Below are 23103 nucleotides of genomic sequence, written 5' to 3'. Positions count from 1 at the left end.
CCTAGTCTGTGAGGTGCTGCCACAGCAACTGCTCAGTCTGACCCCAAAACACCTACTGTTATTTGATTCTAATTGCCACCCCTCATGTTCTTCCACAGGTGGTGTTGTCTCCCAATTACATAAGAATACTGAATAAGATTTCTGAACTTTCACAATAGAATGGCAATCCTATCCCTGCCTCTTCTAGTATCCAGAACACATAAATGTATATTTAGCCATATGAAGTAGCCAACACACCAAATCCTTTTGGAGAATTGTAGTTTTTTGCTATCCACTGCCAGCAAAGGCTCCACTAAGAGTTGACAGTGAACGCCCCTTAGGCAGCTTTTTTTCTTTACCCCACCACCAGGAATTCCTATTTTTTCAACTTCTATCAACTATTTCTACCTATTCTTGAATTTCCTATAAAAAGAATCATATGCTTTCTTTTGTGTCTGCCTCCTTTTGTTCAATATACCTGTGAGAATCATTAACATTGTAATGTCTACCAATAGTTTTCTCCTTTTAATTGCTGTGAAGTAATTATCCATCATTGTATGGATATATAATAATTTATCCATCTCTTCTTGGTAGAAATTTTTTTTCAATTTGGGGCTGTTATAATAAAGCAAATATGAACTCTTTTGAACATTTCATTTTGTGGAACTGTGCACTCAGGAGAGGAATTACTGAGACATAGTGTAGACCCGAGGTCATCAAACTTTTTCTGTAAAAGGCAGATAGGAAATATGTAGACTGTGCAAGCCATACGTTCTCCATTGTAATGAGTCAACTCTGCCATAGACAATATGCAAACAAATGGGCATGCCTGTGTAATACAATTTTGTTGACCAAAGCAGGTGGTGGCCTGGATTTAGCCCATGGGCAGCAGTTGGCTGAACCCTGGCATAGATGTTTGGTTTGCTTTAGTAGAAAATGCTGAGAATAATTTTGCAGTGTGGCTATTTAGTACTCTTAAGCAATACTTTATATGAATTCAATACATGCTTCACATTTTTGTCAACACTCAAAAGTATCAAGTCTCTTTAGTTTTGCCATTGTTGTAACCGCATAGCATGTCTCACAGTGGGTTTATGTGTGATCTCATTAATGATGTTGAACACTCAAAATACATGTATTGGCCATTTGTATTTCCTCTCTTGTGAGGTGCTTGTTCAAGTATTTTGGACATTTTTGACTGCGTTGTGTCCTCGGATTTGTAGGAGTTGTATTGGCTATGAACCTGTATTATCTACTGCTGCATAGCAATATTACTGCAAACTTAGGGGTATAAACAAACATACATTTGTTATTTGACAGTTTCTGTGGGTCAAGAGTCTCAGCATGGCTTAGCTGGGTCCTCTGCTTTAGGATCTCTCACACAGCTGCAATAGATATGTTGGCCAGGGCTGTGGTCTCATCTTTTGCTTAAATGAGGAAGGATCTTCTTCCAAACTCATGTGGTGGCAGTGTTCAGTCCCTTGTGGTATACCGCTTTCCAGTCTGCTTCTTGCTGCCTGTTGCCTACAGGTTACCCTTAGTTTCTCACCATGTAGGCTTTCCCAACATGACTGCTTGTTTCCTCAAAGCCAACAAGGAAGAGTATCTCCTCATGAGATGAATATTACAGGCTTATGGAACAGATTCACATACACATAATCACATACATCCCAATTTTGCCATATCCAATTAGTTAAAATCAAGTCACATAGGTCCCATGAAAACTCAAGGGGAGAGGATTACACAAGGGTATGAATACCAGGAGTCAGGGGTCATGGGGACTATTTTAGAGTTGTCTGCCACAGAGTCCTTGTCAGATATATCATACATATCTTCTCCAGTCTGTAACTTGCCTTTTCCTTTGATAGAAAAAAAAATGTTTTATTTAAAATAAAATCAAATGTATCCACTTTTTAATTTTGTAGATAGCGTTTTGTTGTTGTTGTTTTGTAGAGTCACGGTCTCATTACATTGCCTAAGCTGGTCTCGAACTCCTAGCCTCAAGAAATTCTCCTGCCTCAGCCTTCCAAAATGTTGAGACTGCAGACGTGAGCCACCACACTGGCCCTAGATAGTGGCTTTTTATTACCTGTTTAATAATTTATTGCTTACCTAAGATCATGAAGATATTTTAGTCTGGTTTTCCTCTAGACTAGTGTTTCTCAACCTTGGCAATACTAAAATTTGAGGCTAGATAATTCCTTGTTAATTCTTCTCCTGTGCATTGTAGGGTGTTTAACAGCATCTCTGGCCTACCCGTCAGATGCCAGTAGCACCCCCTTCCAGTTGTGACATTCAAAAATCTTGCCAAATGTCTCCCAGGGCTAAAAGGCCCCCAGTTGAAAAGTACTGTTCTTAGATGCTTTATAGCTTAATCTTTGAATATAATGTCTGTAATCTGAGTTAGTAGTTGCTTCATATTGTTCCATATATCTAATTTCTCTACATTTATTGAAAAGATCATTTCCCTCATGAACTGCATGTATCACCTTTGTCTTACATTAAGTAATCATATTATATATGGATTCTGTTCAATTTACCTAACTTCAATCGTCATGCCAGTAAAACACTTTAGTAGTTTTTTGGTAGGTCTTGAAATCTGTTCTTGTAAATCTTCGAATTTTGTCATCATAATTGGCTTGGCTATTCTCGGTCCTTTGCATTTCCTTCTATATTTTGAACCAATTTGTCAATTTTTACACACAAAGTCTCAGATTTTTACTGGAAATAAATCTATAGATCAATTTGAGATAATTGTAGTCATAACAATATTGAACATTTCAGTACATAAAATGATAAACCTTAGTTCCTTTTTAATATCTCTCAAGATTTTCTGGTTTTCAGTGCAGAGATCTTGCAACTATTTATTTCTAGATATTTCTAGATGTTTGCTAATGCTTTCTGGCTTTACTGAGGTATACTTGACATATAAAAAGTGTATATACTTAGTGTACATGATTGTATATATGTATACATTGTAAAATGATTGCCACAATCAAGCCAATTAGCATATCCATCCATTCCTGCATGGTTTTTTTTTTTTTTTTTTTTTTGGCAGTGGTGGTAACATTTAAGATCGATTTCCTTAGTATTTAATATTTGTAAACCATTATAAATAACATTGTTTCCCTAATTTTATTTTCAAATTGTTTGTTGCTAGTATGTAGAAATACAATTATTTTTTATATCAGTCCTGTATCTAGTGATTTTACTAAATTCATTATAAAATACTTTGGATTCTGTTTGTATGCAATCAAGTCATCTGTAAATATCTTTTTACTTCTATTTACTCTTTATATAATTTTCTTTTCTTTCCCCTGACTGGGATCTCCTAAACGATGTTGAATAGAAGTAGTGATGGTAAACATTCTAGTCTTTCCTCCAAATTTAGGGGGAGAAATAATTCAATATGAAAGCATTAGGTATTTATGATACTTTTTTCTGTAGATACTCTTTATTATATTGACGAATTTACCTAGCTTCTGAGAATTACAAGGTTGGCTGCTGAATTCTGTCAAATGCTTTTTTTCCTCCTTTTTTGCGCAGCTATTAAAATGGTTATACAATTTTTCTCCTTTATTCTATTAATGTGGTGAATTACTTGATTTTTGAATGTTACAGTAGCCTTGCATCCCTGGAATAATCCCATTTGGTCATGAGTTACTATCCTTTTTATGTATCCTCTTTTTACATATTGCTGATCATTTTGTTTAGGATCACTGTCTTTTATGCTCATGAAAGTTGTTAGTCTGTGATTTTCTTTTGTCAAGTTTTGGTGTCAGAGAAACTTGGGTCTCATAAATTCAGCTGGGAAATGTTTCCTTTTTCATTATGCTCTGAAAGAGTTTATGTTCCATAAACATAGTATTTCATCTTTGGATGCCTGGAGAATATCACCGATGAAACCATCTGGGCCTAGAGTTTTCTTTGTAAGAAAGTGTTCAACTTTTCATTACATAATAAAGTTTTTATTTAGTCCATACAAATTACATCTCTGATTATGAATGGAAGATGTTAATTACATTAATTTTTGAGGATATATACAACGAGAGGTCTTCAATAAACCCAGAAATGCAGATAGCACTGATATTTACATACCCATACATAGCATCATTTGTGATTCAGCATGCTATTATTGTTTTCTGCTCCTAGGCATTCTAGAAAGGTTATTTTCATGTCTGGATTTCTGATTTAGTTGCAAGATGTAAAAATCCTACGTAGTCAGACAACCTGCTTTGGCTATATCATCAGAAATGGCTTAAAAGCAAAAATGACATTCCAGTTATTCCACACACAAATCCCTGATGTTAACATCCCTAGCCTAAAAATAGCCATTTGGAAGGAAAGCCCTATTTCAAAGCAAAGGAAATGTGAGTAAGACAATATCTGGTCCTGGAAATGTCAGACTCAAAATTGAGTTCTTTAGATGGGAATCGATTCTAAAATAACATCTCTGATTTGTTATATAACAAAACACAATGGCTTTATAAACTTTATATAAACATTATCAATTTCTGATGGTTTTCTCTTAAAAGGGTAGCTCTGAAGTAATTATTCTCTCTTTAAACTGTATTTACTGAGCCGCTGACTTTTTTCTGATTTCATTCATTCCTTTTCCCCATTTCCCCTCCCCATTCCCAGTCTAGACTAATGAACACAATATTTGAGAAATCAAAAACTTAGGCAAAGATCTTTTATTTGTGGTTAGGCTTACACCATTCCAAAAAGTAAACATAATTAACAAAACACTTAAAAGTACCAGAGGAGGTGCCCCGGTATCAGCAGAAGGCACTGATCAGACCACAGAAGAAAGCTTGACAAGGATCTTCATATACGGATGCCAGCTTCAATCATGTCAAATGAACATGTTGTTCTCTCAGTGGTAACAGTTAGTAGGCCGGAGCAGAACTGGAGACCCTTTTCCACTGGTGTAGGCAGCCAGGGCTCTCCAGGAGTACTATTATAGATGACATGAAGGTGACTACCACGGTAGCAATGACAACAATCCCAGTTACAATGACTGAACAAAGCTAAGGCCATCAGTATAGGCTTGAAGCGATCTAGAAATCCTTCTGGAGCCTCTCATCAGCTGATCATCCCTGATACATCCCTTGGATGGCCACAGAATCCATTTTCACAAAACTGAATCCAATGCATTGTGTTATCACTGCAACATGCGAGGTCTGGTAGTTGCTAATTTGGAAAAATGGTAAATACTAATACTATCGGAAAAATGGTAAATACTAATACTATTGCAAATAGTCAATCTATGCTACAAGAAAAACATATTAACACACACAGGTACTTTTGGTGGTATGGCTTTAAATTCTGTGCTGGGCTATAAAAAGCATTATAAGCAAAGTTAATGAGTAACAGTTTTTATTAAAAAGCAAAAAAAGAAGTAATTTACCAAAATTAGTTTAAGACATATTAAATTTTATGCAAATACCTTTACAAAAACTGAATTATATAATTAGAGTGCTTTTTATACATTAATACTGAATATGTTACATTACTATATATTAAAGATATAATTTGAAAACTAGAGCTGTTTCAAAATACTGTGTTCAAATGTCATTCTTTGGGAACCCAGAGAAATTGCCTGATCACCATGCTGTCCTTCCACAAGGGGTTTCTCTTCTGAGTCAGGAGAGAGTCATTAAGTAACATTCAAAAAAAAAAAAAAAAAAAAAAAAACAAGAGTACAACATAAGGTCCAAATTTAATTCACTTCCTGAGACTCACATAGAGCTTGCTGACTTGAACAAAACATGTCAACATCGTTTTAAAATATTGAGGACACTATTTTCTGGCAGCATCTACTACTTTCATGTTACAAGTAAGCCATAAAGATAGGGCTTCAGGGAGAAATAAAACACAGATGAACTTCCAAAGCAATACGAAGCTCTGGCAGAAGACCTCATTCTCTTTTCATGAGGCACAAACAGCAAAAGAATAGACAAAACATAACCACCATGATTACAGACTTCAGGGGATTTCATATCTAGGGTTTCATGATGTTTTGTGTACAGTATTATTCCTTAATACGGTATTATTCCTACTGAGTTCCCAGGAAATAATTTTCATCATCAATAATATGGTTTAAAAGTTCATACCATTCACAATATCCATGTCAAAAGACTTTCAGTCTTCTTTTTATATATACAAATAGAACTGTAGACAGTCACATCTCTCCAGGCTCATGCCCAACTGAAACTTCCATTATAATGAAGAGACAGAACAGGAAAGGGACTTCTGGTACCATTTATTTCCCTGTGACAATAAAAAAAAACTGCTTTATCACAGCTTGGAGAATACACAGTCATCACTAAGTGTTAAAACAACTGCATAAGTCAAAAGCAAGTGATTTTTCCCAGAAAAAAAAATGTTTCTCCTGTGACCCCTTTTCTTCCTCTGTCAAAAAATACCATACATAAAATCTCCCCCTAAAGTCAGGAAGCATCCAATGCCATGTGGCAGACACAAGTGTTGTGAGCACAGCACAGTGGGATGAGGCCACAGTCTCCAGTTCATTCCCTGCGCAGGCTATGCTCACAGGTCACCCTGATTTATAACTCCTCTCGAAAACCTTTCTGTGTCTCCTGCCTGGCTTTGTCTTCGTCACTGGGTGCCAACCATGTGAAATACACCTTCACTGGATCGATGTTCCAGTGTTTGTGGAACGATATGGGAACTTGATGAGAAAGGTAGTCCTTAGGGTAATCCACCGGCCGAGCCTGCAGGAAAAATAGAGAGTTAGGCTTCCTTGTTGATTGAATATAATTTTGCTGCAGAAGAGCATTTGAATTTATAAAGTGGACTGCTTTACTTCACTACCTAACATTGGCTATAGGAATCTAAAAGCAAAAAGGAAACTATTTTCTGATATCTTTCTTCTAACTCCAGGTGCTTTGCTTTTGTGTCTCCAATTACCTTAATATCCCAAATGCACTGCTTTTTGCTTCTATGTTCCATAGTCTTGCCTCTGGGAGATTCCTAAACAATAGTAATAAATACAAAAAGCTTTCTTTGGTAAGCCATTTAAGTTACTATTATCACTTCTGCACAAAGACAGAAAAACTGTTATGTTCCAGGTACTTCTAAGGAAACTGGCCATAAGTGTGTTGTAGGGGGCTGGGACAAGGATTTCTCAGATTTCCCTTGGCCTCTCTACTGCTCTAATGTGTAATTAGGTGATGTCATTCGAAGAAAGAAAACAAGGAGCTCACTCGGGAGGAGGATAATGTAACTCATGCTCTCTTCCTGACCAAATATCTAGTCTAGTTCCAGAGGTGTAAATGAGAATTGCAAGTAACGCGAAATAGTTTGTGAAAGGACCTAAAAAGTTTTTATATTATCTACATTGCAAAATTTTTTAGAAGTTAGAAAATAAAACTTAAGCAGAACTAGATACAGGTTAGAATAAGATTGAAGAAGTAGCCTATAGGGTTAGAAGGAAACTGAAATCAGATACTATTTTGTTTTCTCTAAGCAAAGTATCCAGTTTCTCTCGGTAATCTTTTTTTTTTTTTTTTTTTGAAATGGGGTTTCACTCTGCTGCCCAGGCTGGAGTGCAGTGGGGCAATCTCAGCTTACTGCAACCTCTGCCTCCCGGGTTCAAGCGATTCTCCTGCCTCAGCCTCCCAAGTAGCTGGGATTACAGGCATGCACTACCATGCCTGGCTAATTTTTGTATTTAGTGGAGACGGGGTTTCACCATGTTAGCCAGCCTGGTCTCGAACTCCTGACCTCAGGTGATCCACCTACCTTGGCCTCCCAAAGTGCTGAGGTTGCAGGCGTGAGCCACTTTGCCCAGCCAGTAATCATCTTAAATTTGTTTATTAATTTATATGGGCCACTGTTTTATAAAGTAACTCATTAGGTCATCAATACTAAAATTGTCTTGACTACTAAAACTAGATGTGATGCATTTTAAAAACAAGTCTTTTGTAGGCTACTTTTTTATTACAGTCTGCCTAAATCTTTGATATGAATACTTAAACTCCCTTAAATGGTTTACAGAATACCTTTGTTAAATTTTGCCTTATTGAATCCTAGAAACAGCCTTATAAAATGGACAGAATGTTATGGTTCACTTCCAATTTACTGCTGAGAAAACCAGAGCTCCCAGAAGTAACATGACTAGCAAACATTGGAATAGAGACCAGAGAGAGGTGCTCAGCCCAGGGCCAGTGCTCTGCCAGGACACCGGCTGCCTCTGCTCAAGCCGTCTTACCGCCGGTTGGGCACACTCAGCAGCACCTGGCCTAACCTAGCTTCACCAGTACAGATATACTGCTCAGATGAGTGTTCCAACAATAATATCTGCGAAGAAAAGTTCAAAATAATCTAAGGGGAGAACTTTCACAATTGCTATTTTTAAGAAATTATAACTGCTCAGGGAGTTAAAAATCTAAAAGGAATTTTAAAAGGAAAAAACAGTGAGACAGACAAAAAATACACACTGGAATACAGTCTAACAGAGTTGGGAAAGTTTTGAATATTAGCTGAAGGAATTCATTTATTATATGATGTTTCTTTGCAAGGCCCTCTGAGAGTTTACTGGCAAGGAAGAAAACCAAGGAGAAACATCCTCTCAATTCCGTTAGAAGATAATTCCACAATGATCCCAGAAGAAAGAAATACAGTAGTTCCCCCTTATCCATGGTTTCACTTTCTGAAGTGTCAGTGTCCCACAGTCAATTTTAGTCTGAAAATATTAAATGGAAAATTCCAGAAATACACAATTCCTAAGTTTTAAGTTGCGGGCCCTGCTGAGTATCAGGATGAAATCTGGGGTGTCCCACTCCATCCCGCACTGGGCATGAATCCTCCCTTTGTTCAGCATCTTCATGCCGTCTACACTCCCTGCCCCTGAGTCGCTAGAAGCCGCCTCATTATCCAGTCAACTGCAGCAGTATCACAGTGCTTGTGTTCAAGGAACCCTTATTTTACTTAAGAATAGCCTGAAGCAAGAGTAGTGATGCTGGCATATGGTTATAATTGCTCTATTTTATTATTAGTTATTGTTGTTAATCTCTTACTCTGCCTACTTTCTAAAGTAAACTTGATCATAGGTATGTAAAATACAAGAAAAAACATAGTATACGTAGGGTTCAGTATATCCAAGGTTTCAAACATCCACTGGGGGGATCTTGGAATGTATCCCCTGTGGTTAAGGAAGGACTACTGTAAAAGCAATGGAAAGAAATCCTTGCTGGTTTTTCACCTTTAAAAATGAACTGTTGAAGATAGAAATGCATCTAACAGGAAAAAAAATAAACCATAACATTTTCCCCTCTATTAATGCAGATTCTAGAAGTGATTTACTGCATCTCAGGGAGGCTATACATGCATTAAAAGAGCTGGCTTATTAAACATTACAATTCACTGGTCATTTTTGACAAATGAGGTAATGGAAAAGCATTAGACAAAACCAGAAAAGTGAAATACATCCAAAATGGTATCTTTAATACCAAGAACTCTATGCAGCCTCTAATAATCGTATCTCTGTGCCCAAAATGTCAAGAGGAAATCCCAAACAGGCAGGATGAGGGGTGGTGAAGAACTTGAGGAACAGACACAGAGTGTGGTAGGCATCTGCATACAGGAAGAGAGAGGGGCTGAAACTGCCTAAGAAAGACCTATAGCCAGGTGTGGTGGCTCAGGCCTGTAATCCCAGCACTTTGGGAGGCCGAGGCAGGTGGATCACAAGGTCAGGAGATCGAGACCACCCTGGCTAACATATGAAATCCCGTCTCTACTAAAAGTACAAAAAATTAGCCGGGCGGGTGGCACACACCTATAGTCCCAGCTACTTGGGAGGCTGAGGCAGGAGAATCGCTTGAACCCAGGAAGCAGAGGTTGCAGTGAGCCAAGATCATGCCACTGCATTCCAGCCTGGGTGACAGAGCAAGACTTCATCTCAACAAAAAAAAAAAAAAAAAAAAAAAAGGGAAAGACCTCCTACATTGGGCAAAATTAGAACCTTTCATCTGTAAATACTGGAGCACACTAAACAGGGCAGCAAATGGAGATTAAAATCACATTTCCTTAGACAAGTGCCTTTCTATAACTGTATTGAAAAATGATTTCCATCCCATACAGTTTACCCACCATAATGGTGGTCTAAAACTTTTTGGGAAATTTCCAGAGTTGAGCAACCACCAATCATTGCACACTGCCATGTCCATTAGTGGCACATAATTTTGGAAGAACAGAAAACCATATGCTCTAGGTGCTGTGCTTTCAACAAAGGGAAATACTAGATTTTCCCTGGAGTCCCCTTCTAAATCTGCGAATTCACAATAACTTTCTCTAAAAACAGAAGAAATGTGACGGCCCAGGCAATTTTGCATATGAGACTGCTTCCAAATGCCCACTCCGTCTCTAGCTCATCAGGATTCTTAAATTTTATCTCTTTGCCTCATATTTCTTTGTGAAGATGAACAAACACAGTTTGGATCAGTGTTTAAACACTATAAATGGAAAGCACTATCCAAATCGTTACCAAACTCTCTAAAAGAGGCTTAAGAATTGGAAGATACAGCATTATCTGTTGGGGAGGATAGGTTTTAAACATATTTTATGATTTTGGAAAAGTTTAAAATGTATGTGAATTAGAGAAATCAAGGGTTCTAAAGTGGGGGGAAACAACAACCTTATTTTTAAAAAAATTATCTTCAAAGGACTTTTGCCTATAGATGATTTTCCTTCTTTTCTCCTTATCATTTTATTATCTAATTTATTCTTCCCTAAATGAAAAGGGCTGCTACAAAAATCTAAGACCTGTCTCACTAACCTTGATAAATTATTTCCCTTATACACTAACAGTTTTAATTACCCCTTTTATTGCGTGACTGAAACACCATGAGACAGAGCAAGAGAGGGAACCACAGAGAATAACGCTTTCTTTCCTAAGTCATCCTAACACAACACACAGGCTTAAAGTGGGTAAGACCTCTCAAAGTCCTAAAGGACAAGTAAGTATCTTCTAACTGACACCAGGAAGGAGGTTTCTCATACATTTCCTTATATTAAAGGTCTCTTTTTATCCTCTCTTATTGTCTCAAGGATACAGAAATGGATTCTGCCTTTCCTGATGATGCAAACACTTTCTTAGTCTTATTCGAGTTGTTTTCTATAGTATACTATTTCTGTCATGCTAAGTTTTCTATATTGCTATGATAATGTTTGCTACTGGTTACCAAATAAATAAAGCATGGGCCAGGTGCAGTGGCTCACATCTGTAATCCTGGCACTTTGGGAAGTCGAGGTGGGAGGATCGCTTGAGTCCAGGAGTTTGAAACCAGTCTGGGCAACATAGTAAGACCCCCATCTCTATAAAAAACTTTAAAAATTAGCCAGGCATGGCAGTGTGCACCTGTAGTCCCAGATACTTGGGAGACTAAGGCAAGAGGATCATTTGAACCCACGAGATCAAGTCTGCAGTGAGCCACGTTGCAGTGAGCAAGACCCTATCTCAAAATAAATAAATAAATAAAAATAAACAAATAAGGCATAAAAACAGTATTTTCAATATAAGAGAAGGCATCTAAAATACTTATGCATACACATTTCAAGTTTCAAAAACTTTAAATTTCTTGAAGGAGGATATTAGATGGGTATGGATCTATGGTTATTTTTAGTTTGTGAACAACTGCTATTATTCTTAAAAGAAAATTCACTGACTTGGTTCTTAAAAGATACTAAACATAATGCAGGAGGATTTCCTTCTCCAACCCCCAAACTGCAATATGGGGAGGCTATAAGCACTACCCGTCCCTGGTAAACATAAGCTCATCTCTTCTTTTCCATAACCCTCAGAATATATGCTTATTGAGATACCCATTTGCAATTTAATAGATTTTAGCCATTCATTTTAATGGCAAGTGAAGGAGAAAAAGCTCAGTGAAAAGACAGATAGTGTAAAAACTGAGGATGGTGTAGAATTACATAGACTCAGTGGCCAGTAGGACAATATTAGGTCAGTCCTATATATTTCTAGGCAGTATCCAATAATTTTTAAATGCTACCAATCCTTTTAACTAAAAAGATAAACCAAAAAACAGCTTTTCCCTGGTCCTACATGGCGAGGATCCTGGTCAAACGCCACTTGGTTTTCGAGACGTTTTTGCCTCCCATCTTCATGACGTACATGAGACAGTGTGTACATCAAACAGGGTAACAGTCCTGGTTAAGGACATTCCCCTGGAGCCTGTCAACACAGTTCTTAGTCTGTTTCCCGAATATGTGAAGAGAAAGAAGTCAAATCCTTAAGCGAGAAGAACCTGTCCCTCACCTGCCATGAGGGAAGAATAAAAACCATTTCCTCACCTGATGGAAGAGAGGGCTGTGTGTCACAGGGATTCCCAAGCCACTAAAGCACATTCCCAGGACCATATCATCGGGAGCATCATTGCTGTAGCACCGACATTTACTGGCGAGAAGTCTCCTGACGGCTTCTCTACTGAAGACCATTCTAGTGGGAGCCAGAGCAGAGAAAGGGGTTAGAGAGAAGCTCCACAGACACCGCTGCTGCACAAATGGGCCCCGGGAAACAGGACTCTACTCCTGCAGACTGAGAGGCAATAGTAGCTTTCTCTAGTTACTGAGCTCTAGGTAAAACCCTACCTGTTCTCTTTTAGTCTTCTGGCCCTTTCCAACACTTTTGTACCAAGTTCCCAAAATAATTTCTCTTCGTTTTAAAATACAGATTGGTTTCTTGTTTTCATTCTGATCCTAAGGTAGAAATGAATCTTTTCATACCATAAAAAGCTCAATAACTGAAAGGGCTGAAGGAAACAATATGGTTCATAAGTTCAGTCTCAATCATCAAAGACTTTCTTTAAGGCAAAACTATTTAAAATTCATCCATATAGTCCCACTGCCACATATAGGGCCTTGCCCACAGCACTCAATAGAAGTTTGATGCATCAAACAAGTGAGAACAAAGTCGCCTTTACAAAGACCTTCTTCCTGGGGGAGGAAACATTCTATGAATCAGTCTAGGAGGAAGGAAAAAAGGACAAAGAGCTTGAATCCCTGAATCAAAAATACTGATTCCACATGCTGGGCTCAATTCAGCACAGTTTTACCTAATGCTAATGGCCAACCCCCTCCTCCGTCCCCTGCAACAGTGCAGAACTCCCTCCCTGCCCTTGACTAGACAAGAGAATTTCTTTACTTAAGATGTTGTAACAAAATAGGAAGGTATAAAAAGAAAGTTCCTGTCAACTACAGAGAAAGGAAAACTGCAAGTCTGAAAACCCACCATAAATTGCCTTTCTCTTAGAAAGCCTGCTGTCCACAGTGAAACCTCCCCGGCCACATTTTTTGTGGCTGAGTGGAACTCCTACACCCAATCGGCCACGTTGGGCTCAAGCTACTGACTCCGGGAAAAGAGCACACATGAGAAGATGTGTTGACAGTAAATAGTAAAAACGCTTTTTTTCTTTTGTCAGCATCTAGTAAAATGAGAAAAAATGAGAAAGACTTTCTTTTTTTGATCCGCTCTCTGAAAAACTAACTTTATAGGAAGATGAAACGTGAGCATGAAATTTTAATATGTAATTATTTTATACTTTTGCCTACTCACACAGTCTTACATTAATTATTTGCATAAACTAAGTGAATATGAGCCGTTAATAACACTTGTTTATTAGCATGCTGATGAGTTCTTTCCAAATAAGGTTGCTCCCCAAAATGGAAAACTACCAGTCATATCATGGTGGGAAAGAACACTTGTCTGCTCTGGCCACCAACTATTAAACATTAAAAAGATGTTGAAAGGCTACAGGATTATTTTATTTCCTTCAATATACAATATACAAATGTTTAAAATAAGAAAAACTGAAATGGGAGTCTGGGACTTGCCCAAGAACACAGTGCAGATCAAGAAGATGTAGGAAGGGAACATGCATGAGAAACATGCCTGCCCTTCCTGGCCTTCAGCCAATAAATAGTTCATGGCAGTCTCTCTGGGTAACACTGCCTGCGGCCTCTTCCGAGGACATTGCCCAACATCTTATTCTGGTGTAGTCATTTGCTCCCAAGGCTGCCAAAAAGGCTGATGATAGATAGCCTAAGCACAGCTTCCTACCTAAATGCACATATGTAAATAAGTATTTTCAAAAAGAAATGGTCAAAACATCACATGTTCTCACCTATAAGTAGGAGCTAAGTTATGAGGATGCAAAGGCATAAGAATGATACAATGAACTTTGGGAACTCGGAAGAGGGGTGGGGATGAGGGATAAAAGACTACACACTGGACACAGCGTACACTACTTGGGTGACAGGTGCACCAAAATATCAGAAATCACCACTAAAGAACTCATTCATATAACCAAACACCCCCTGCCCCTCAAAAGCCTGTTGAAATAATAAAACAAAATGGTCATTCAATTTCTTTTCTCCAAGTACCAAAACTTTCATGGAGTAAGCAACAAAGTGAAAAACAGACACTTGGATTCAAATAGTACAAAGGTCTCATGCTCCAAACAACGCAAAATACCTACACAGAAACCACAGGAACCTACATGTCTGACTCAGCTCTGTCAAAACATCCTTACCTAAGACGGATGGTTTAAGGTAGTGGTTTTCAATACTTACTTGACTGTGACCCGCCATCAGAAAACAAAGAAATTAATTTCACATTGCAACCATTTATATGTTTCATGTGTGAGTGTGCATGGGTATGTATAAAGCTGAAACAAAAATGTCACAAACAATACTTACCCTTATGACATGGAATGCACTCTGATATTTTCCATTTTATTCTATTCCACTCAATAGTTCATTAATTTAAAATGCTAGTCATGGTCCATGAATTGGTTTTACAAGCCACTGATTCTGACTTGCTGTTAAAAGGCATATTGGTTCTCAAGCTAGAGCATCAGAAAATTCTACTGTAATACTAGAGAAACTATTCAACATTATGTCTTACAGCTTTTATCAAAGGTTGATGTAAGAGACAATCTCATGACGAATGTTCCTGCATCTTTGTAAAAGCGCTATTAAAGACAGAACATCACATTGGTCAATGTTAGCTATATAAAGATCAGTGCCTTGTGTTCATGGATTTGTTTATTCATTTATTCACTGTACCTTGAAAAACATGAGTCCCTATGCTAAGAAGCGAGGAAATAACGAGAAATGAAACACACAGGTGTTGCCTTCAAATAATGCATAATTTAAGTGGAAAATAGAAAAGTAAATAGGCAATTAAATGATAATGGTTTGCATAATATGCTGTGAAAGTACATTAGAAATGCATTAAACCCAGATTTGAGAGGCTAGATTGGGCTAAAGGCATTCAAGAGTAAATGGTGATAGCTATGGTGAGTACAAAAGAACAAGGAGGAACTAGACAGGCAGAAAGTTGGGGAAACAATGGTATGCAGAGACCAGCGAATGTCGTATCTTGGGAGGAGAGGAAAAAAATAGTGCTTCAGAGAAACTGAAACAAGTTCAGCAAGAGTTCTTTAAGATAAGGGTGTAGATGGATGAGGCTAGAAAGGTAAAACAGCATCTGCCAAGATCATGAGAGGTCTTATAAGCCTTGGAGTGCAGACTTGATCCTAAAGGCAATGGGAGAAGTTCTACTGCCAGTTAGGATATCAGAGGATGCAAAAGACTTTCATGCCATGGTAACACTCAAATAAAAATATTCAAATAACAAGAAAATCATATGTAATTATGAAACTGAAGAGAAGTCAATGACACGAAGCCTAGATGAATGAATTTCTAGAGAGAAAAAGCCTTGCTAGGGGAGTAGCAAGACAGCCATGGCAGCTTTCAGCGGCAAACCGGGCCTGGTAAGTGGGTAGAAGACAAAACTTTTCTTGGGCCTTCAGGCCCAAAGCAGTGGCCTCAGCAACACCCAGGGAGGCTGTTAATCAGGCAAACTAGGGAAGATTAAATTGAGGACTCATCCCAGATCAACTTGACTCTTGTTAAAATCTGAATGATCATCTCTTTGTCTTAGATGTCAAAAGTAGAAAAAGGTTCACACTCTTGGAGAAAAGACAATGAGAAGCCACTGAGGGCCTCTGAGCAGAGGGGAGAGAGGACCAGATCTGCTTTTAGAAAGGTCCCTTTGACTACAGTGTGGACAACAGCATGGAGTGGAGTTTAACACCAAAAAGTAGGGGGAACAGGAGGCTGTGGCAGGAACTCATATAGGATATGACAGTGACCTGGCTGAGATTACTGGAGGTAGAGAGAAGTATTGATGGAAGAGAGATTTAGGAAATAAAATGGACAGGACTGGGTGATTCAGTTGATTGCAGGGAGTGGGGAAAGAAGGAAAGAAAGGGTGAGAGCTGACTCACAGACTCCTGGGGTAAGAACTCATATAAGCCAATGTTTTCCCTGAGAGGGGGACATTGGAAGAACAAATCAGGGGTTACGGTCAGAAATGACAAGGTGTTGAGTGTGATGTGTCTGTCAATCAGTCAAGTGGAGATGCCCTTTGAATCTATGAATCCAGCGGCCAGCAGAGTTCTAGGCTGGAGAAAGAGTTCTGGGTACATTCAGCATCAAGCCATAAGATCACCCAGGGACAATACAGGGTGAGAAGTAGGACTAGAAAAGATGCCTGAGTAACACAAGACATTAAAGGGATAGACAGAAACAACTGAGAAGGAATGACCAGAAAGAAGGATGAACAAGGATAGGATGGCGCTCTGGAAAGCAAGAGAAAGGGGTGTTTCAGGTCAACAGTCACGGGTGTTAAAGGCTGTCAGTGAAATAGGATAAAAATTGGAAATTATTAATTTGATTTAGCTACAGCAAGGTTGCTGGAAACCTTGGTGAGGTAGTTTAGGAGGCTGGGAGTTTATGACTCTTAGAAGGCTGAGCATGGAGCTGAGAAAATGGAGATAGAGTAGTGAACTCAAGATGTTCCGCAGGGTAGGAAGGAGAAGGCATGGTGGTGGTGAGAAGTTTTAAGACAGAAAAACTAGAGGTGGTGGGAAGTACCCAGGAGCAGGGTAGACGCTGAGCACAGAAGTTAAAGGTGCCACCTTGGTGGTCTAGCACGGCCTGCCAGGGGCAAGGGAAGGGGGAGCAGTGACAATTATGCAATGTATTTGCAAATCTGGCACTGGCCTGTGAGGTCCTGTGGGGAAAGGACTGTGCAGCTTTCATCTGTGCATTCCCCATGCCTGGCCCACACAAGGCCAGTTGAACGAATAAACAACCAACTGGGATGATGAAAGGCAATGCTAGATAGGTAAGGTAAAGTGAAGTTTCAGAAGGCCTTGAGTGCCAGTCTTGGAAACAACAGCTAAATCCAATATGCAATGAAGACAACAAAATGGTTTTCTTGCAGAAATCACATAACAAGTCACTTCTGTGTTAAAAATATTATATGAACACCATCATGCTATAAAGTATATAAACCCATATACAAATAACAGGGCCACTTTCAAAGTGGAACATCCTGGCTCAGTGGGTGCCATGTTCTGATCCTTAATTGGCCCTAACTCTTCACCCAGAAAGCCCGATGCATTACAGTAAGGCTGCAAATAGCTTGAACCTTTTTTGATAAGGTGGTCAACACTCCTTGGGCTTACTCTAGTGTCTTTTCGAAGGCCTCCCTGGACTCCCCCTCCTGTTGTTAATGACCTCAGGTAGATGCCAGCCATTGTCTAACAAAGATCAGCACACATGCTCAGGTTTGGTTAGCACCACAAAAGAGCCACCACCATAACCGTGTTATCTTCACCACTGAATCGACTAAACAAAATCAGGATGCCTGTAGTACGAATGTTGAGATCCTGCAGGTTCCTGTAGGAATTGTTCCAATCTAGGGAACTGCAAAGTAGGAATTTAAGGTCCTAGCCCTCCAGAAGTGTATAATCCATTAGATTATAAACTAGAATGCTGCCTGGAACACAGAAGACATGCAACAAGTATCTACTGAGTGAATTTAAATGACTACCATTGATAAGATTTTGCCTACACGCACCAACAGTAAGACTACAGAAGTAATAGGGAAAACTGCTTAATTGATTTACCCATATAAATCAAGTTAAAATCTTTCTTCGTAAGAGATTAGGCAGATGCTTCATTTAAAACATTGATTTTTAACTGTTATTTAAAACCTATAAATCCTACATAAATATTATTTAATTGCCTAAGTAAGCTTCTATACTACACTTTCTCCAAAGGCGATTTATTAAGCATTACATAATTTAATAGTCTAATGGCTTATTCTCTGAGATTAAAATCTATAACCAATTTTTTTTTCCATTTAAATAGATAATCAAAACTAGTTGGCTGTCTAGAAGCAACCATTGTTAGGGACATTCTAGCAAGTATGACATACTTTTTTATATCATTTCTTCAAGGGCTAAAATATTCTTTACTGTGTGTTCTTTTAATATTTAGCAAATATAATGTTCACTTTCCTATTATAGTAACAACCACCATTCACAGAGTACTCACGTATCAGTATAGATCCCAGTGCCAGAGACCTACCTCTCGTGTGGAAAGGGAAGTTTATGTTTAAAGTAGTTGAAGAAAGCTGTGATCATAGTTACCCTCCTCCTCCCGTGATGTAGCTGTAGCCACCAGTGCCCAGGCCGTAGCCGTAGCGCTCTCCCAGAAACACAGGCTCGCCGGAGTCATAACAGCTAAGCAAGTGCTGGAGCCTGGAGATACTGAGATGCCAAAGGGAACACAAATTATGATTACTTGATTCAAACGTGGTTACAGAATAGTTTATGGTTCTTACATCCCACTCTGTATACTGTGTAATACTAAACTGAAATAGTTAAGAGAAGAAATTTGAGTGACTTATAGAATAAGTAAAAATTTTAAACAACAACAAAAAAAGAAAAGAATGCATGAACACTGTACATTACTGGAAACAAGAGAAACTGAGACACGAGGGGCTTGTTCCTCAGTTTTTACAAGCCCCTGCCATAATATGGCTGCCTGATTTGTGTGGTGAGAGTGGCAGGTTACTGAAGTGAAGTTGGCCAGTGTGCTCTAGATCTTATTTCTACCAGTCCTGTTTTCAAGTGAGTGTGAACTAATCCTCACATCTTTTCAGATGAACTTGGTATTTAACAAAAAAATTCCTGATGGCCTAAAAAGGAGCCACTGAGATGCAAATGCACGTTGGTTCCCTGGCTGGCAGGTGGGGAAGAGAATTTGGGCAGTGAGGCTATCCTAGAAATCCTCAGATAATGAGGCACAACCATGCTTATGTTTCCCTCAATAAGGCCACCCAAGTCTGAGAACTTTTTGTGTCTAATTGCTTATACTTTTGAATACCTTTTGGCCCCGATCTGCCTTTAACACACATTACCAACAATAGCTTACAAAGGGCAGTGTATTAGTCTGGGTTCTCTAAAGTAAGACTATCCGTGAGTTAGTCATAAAAATGCCTGCAACTGCAGCTGCTGTTTGGATGAAAACAATGAATTTATAGGAAGATAAAATCAAAAAATAACTTTTTTAAGTAGACACAAAGGGTAGTGCTAAGAAAGCCTATTTTTTCTATGTTTTAAGAACTTACACCACTTAGAAACATCCCGTCCGCCTATAAGCCTGCAAAATCAAAAGCAAGTTAGTTACTTCTAAGATACAATGGGGATACAGGGGGTAAATATTCCTGTTCCAAATGTGAGAAAATGGCCAAAACAAAGGGGCCACAGGCCCCATGCAAGTGCAAAACCTGGCCAGGCAATCATTAAATATTAAACCTCCAAATGCGGTGAGTCAAGATCATGCCATTGCACTCCAGCCTGGGTGACAAGAGCGAAACTCCGTCTCAAAAAAAAAATTATATATATATATATATATATATATATATATATATATATGTATATAAAATCCTCCAAAATCTCCTTGATTCCATGTCTCACATCCAGGACATGCTGATGCAAGAGGTGGGCTCCCTAGGCCTTGGGCAGCCCCACCCCTGTGGCTCTGCAGGGGACAGCCCCTGTGGCTGCTTTCACAGGCTGGTATTAAGTGCTTGTGGCTTTTCCAAGGTGCACAGAGGAAGCCGTCACTGGATTTACCATTCTGGGGTCTGGAAGATGGTGGCCCTCTTCTGAGTGCTCCACTAGGCAGTGTCCCAGTGGGGACTCTGTGTGGGGGCTCCAACCCCACATTTCCCTTCTGCATTGCCATAGCAGAAGTTCTTCATGAGGGCCCCATCCCTGCAGCAGACTTCTGCCTGGACATCCAGGTATTTCCATACATTCTCTGAAATCTAGGCAGAGGTTCCCAAACCTCAACTCTTGTCTTCTGTGTACCTGCAGGCCCAACACTACATGGAAGCTGCTAAAGCTTGGGGCTTGCACCCTCTGAAGCAAAAGGCAAGCTGTACCTTGGCCCCTTTTAGCCATGGCTGGAGCATCTGGGACACAGGGCACCAAGTCCCGAGGCTGCATAGAGCAGTGGGGCCCTGGGCCAAGCCCATGAAACCGTTTTTCCTCCTAGGCCTCTGGGCCTGTGATGAAAGGGGCAGCTGTGAAGATCTCTGACATGCCCTGGAGACATTTTCCCTATTGTCTTGGTATGAACATTCAGTTCCTTGTTACTTATGCAAATTTCTGTAGCTGGCTTGAATTTCTCCCCAGAAAATGGGGTTTTCTTTTTCACCTCATGGTCAGGCTGCAAATTTTCCAAACCTTTATGCTCTGCTTCCCTTTTAATAAGTTCCAATTTCAAACCATCTCTTTGTGAATGAATATGACTGAATGCTTTCAGAATAAGCCAGGTCACCTCATGAATGCGTTGCTGCTTAGAAATTTCTTCCACCAGATACCCTAAATCACCTCTCTCAAGTTCAAGGCTCCACAGATCTCTAGGGCAGGGGCAAAATTCCACCAGTCTCTTTGCTAAAGCACAGCAAGAGTGAACTTTGCTCCAGTTCCCAATAAGTTCCTCATCTCCATCTGAAACCACCTCAGCCTGGACTTCATTGGTCAAAACTATTCAACAAGTTTCTAGGCAGTTCCAAACTTTCATTCATCTTCCTGTCTTCTTCTGAGCTCTCCAAACTGTTCCAACCTCTGCCTGTTACCCAGTTCCAAAGTCACTTCCACATATTTGAGTATCTTTTCAGCAACACCCCACTCCTGGTACCAATGTAATGCATTAGTCCATTTTTATGCTGCTGATAAAGACATACTCAAGACTGGGAAGCAAACGAGATTTAATTTAACTTACAGTTCCACCTTGTGGCTGGGGAGGTCTCACAATTATGGCAGAGGGCAAAAGGCATTTCTTACATGGTGGCAGCAAAAGACAATGAGAAAGAAGCAAAAGCGGAAACCCCTGATAAACCCATCAGATCTCATGAGCCTTATTCACTATCATGAGAACAGCATGGGAAAGACCGGCCCTCAGGATTCAATTACCTCCCACTGGGTCCCTCCCACAACATGTGGGAATTCTGGCAGATACAATTCGAGTTGAGATTTAGGTGGGGACACAGCCAAACCATATCATTCCATCCCTGGCCCCTCTCAAATATCATGTCCTCACATTTCAAAACCAATCATGCTTTCCCAACAGTCCCCAAAAATCTTAATTCATTTCCACATTAATTCAAAAGTCCATAGTCCAGTGTCTCATCTGAGACAAGACAAATCCCTTCCACCTATGAGCCTGTAAAATCAAAAGCAAGTTAGTTCTTCCTAGATACAATGGGGGTATAGGCATTGGGTAAATACAGCCATTCTGAATAGGAGAAATTGGCCAAAATGAAAAGGCCACAGGCCCCATGCAAGTCCAAAATCCAGTGGTACAGTCAAATCTTAAAGTTCCAAAAGGATCTCGTTTGATTCCATGTCTCACATCCAGGTAACACTGATGCAAGAGGTGGGTTCCCATGGTCTTTGGCAGCCCTTCTCCTGTGGCTTTGCAGAGTACAGCCTCCCTCCTGGCTGCTTTCACGGGCTGACATTGAGTGTCTGCGGCTCTTCCAGATGCATGGTGCAAGCTGTCAGTAGATCTACCATTCTGTGGTCTGGAGGACAGTGGCCCTCTTTTCACAGCTCCACTAGGTGGTGCCCCAGTAGGGACTCTGTTTGGGGGCTCCGACCTCATATTTCCCTTCCCCACTAGCAGAGGTTCTCCATGAGGGCCACTATCCTGCAGCAAACTTGCCTGGGCATCCAGGCATTTCCATACATCTTCTGAAATCTAGGCAGAGGTTCTCAAACCTCAATTCTTAACTTCTGTGTACCCGCAGGCTCAACACCACATGGAAGCTGCCAAGGCTTGGGGCTTCCACTCTCTGAAGTCACAGCCCAAGCTGTACTTTGGCCTCTTTTAGACATGGCTGGAGTGGCTGGGACGCACAGCATCAAGTCCCTAGACTGCACACAGCATGGGGACCCTGAGTCCAGCCCACGAAACAAACCACTTTTTCCTCCTGGGCCTCTGGGCCTGTGATGCAGAGGTAGGGGAGCAGGGGAAGGAGCTGCTGCGAAGGTCTCTGACATGACCTGGAGACATTTCCCCCACCTTGGGAATTAACATTCGGCTACTTGCTACTTACAGAAATTTCTGCAGCCGGCTTGAATTTCTCCCCAGAAAATGGGTTTTTCTTTCCTATCGCACAGTCAGGGTACACATTTTCTAAACTTTTATGCTCTGCTTCCCTTATAAAACTGAATGCCTTTAACTGGATCCAAGTCAGCTCTTGAATGCTTTTTTGCTTAGAAATTTCTTCCACCAGATACCCTAAATCATCTCTCTCGAGTTGAAAGTTTCACAAATCTCTAGGGCAGGGGCAAAATGCCACAAGTCTCTTTGTTAAAACACAGCAAGAATCACCTTTACTCCAGTTCCCAACAAGTTCCTCATTTCCATCTGACATCACCTCAACCTGTAGTTTATTGTCCATGACTATTAACATTTTGGGCAAAGCCATTCAACAAGTCTCTAGGCTAAAGTTCCAAACTTTCCCACATTTTCCTCTCTTCTTCTGAGCCCTGTCTCTAAATTATTTGCCAAGATATCTTTTCTCACAGAGGAATAGTAACATTAACAGTTCTGGTGTCTCATTTTTTGGTGGGAGGGATGGGTAAGAACAAAACAAAGTACATGAAAAGATCACCTTTCCCATCCCCACTCATGAGTCTTATAAAA

General features: G+C 39.8%; 1 protein-coding gene across 3 annotated transcripts in view; it reads right to left on the bottom strand.

Moving 5' to 3' along the window:
- Nucleotides 1-4658: 4658 nt before the first annotated feature.
- B3GLCT (beta 3-glucosyltransferase) overlaps nucleotides 4659-23103 on the bottom strand; it is a 125547-nt gene continuing 107102 nt past the window's right edge. For all 3 annotated transcript variants that reach the window (XM_509616.9, XM_054665170.2, XM_054665172.2), the window contains 3 exons: nucleotides 18528-18647; nucleotides 12316-12460; nucleotides 4659-6716 (listed from right to left, as the gene is read on the bottom strand). In XM_509616.9, the coding sequence (XP_509616.5) occupies nucleotides 6549-6716; nucleotides 12316-12460; nucleotides 18528-18647 (433 nt within the window). In that variant the 3' untranslated portion in view covers nucleotides 4659-6548. The remainder of the gene's footprint in view (nucleotides 6717-12315; nucleotides 12461-18527; nucleotides 18648-23103) is intronic.

Source organism: Pan troglodytes, chromosome 14 (assembly GCF_028858775.2).
Source record: "Pan troglodytes isolate AG18354 chromosome 14, NHGRI_mPanTro3-v2.0_pri, whole genome shotgun sequence".
Taxonomy (NCBI): Eukaryota; Metazoa; Chordata; class Mammalia; order Primates; family Hominidae; genus Pan; species Pan troglodytes.
This window is presented reverse-complemented; position numbering and strand designations above follow the sequence as displayed.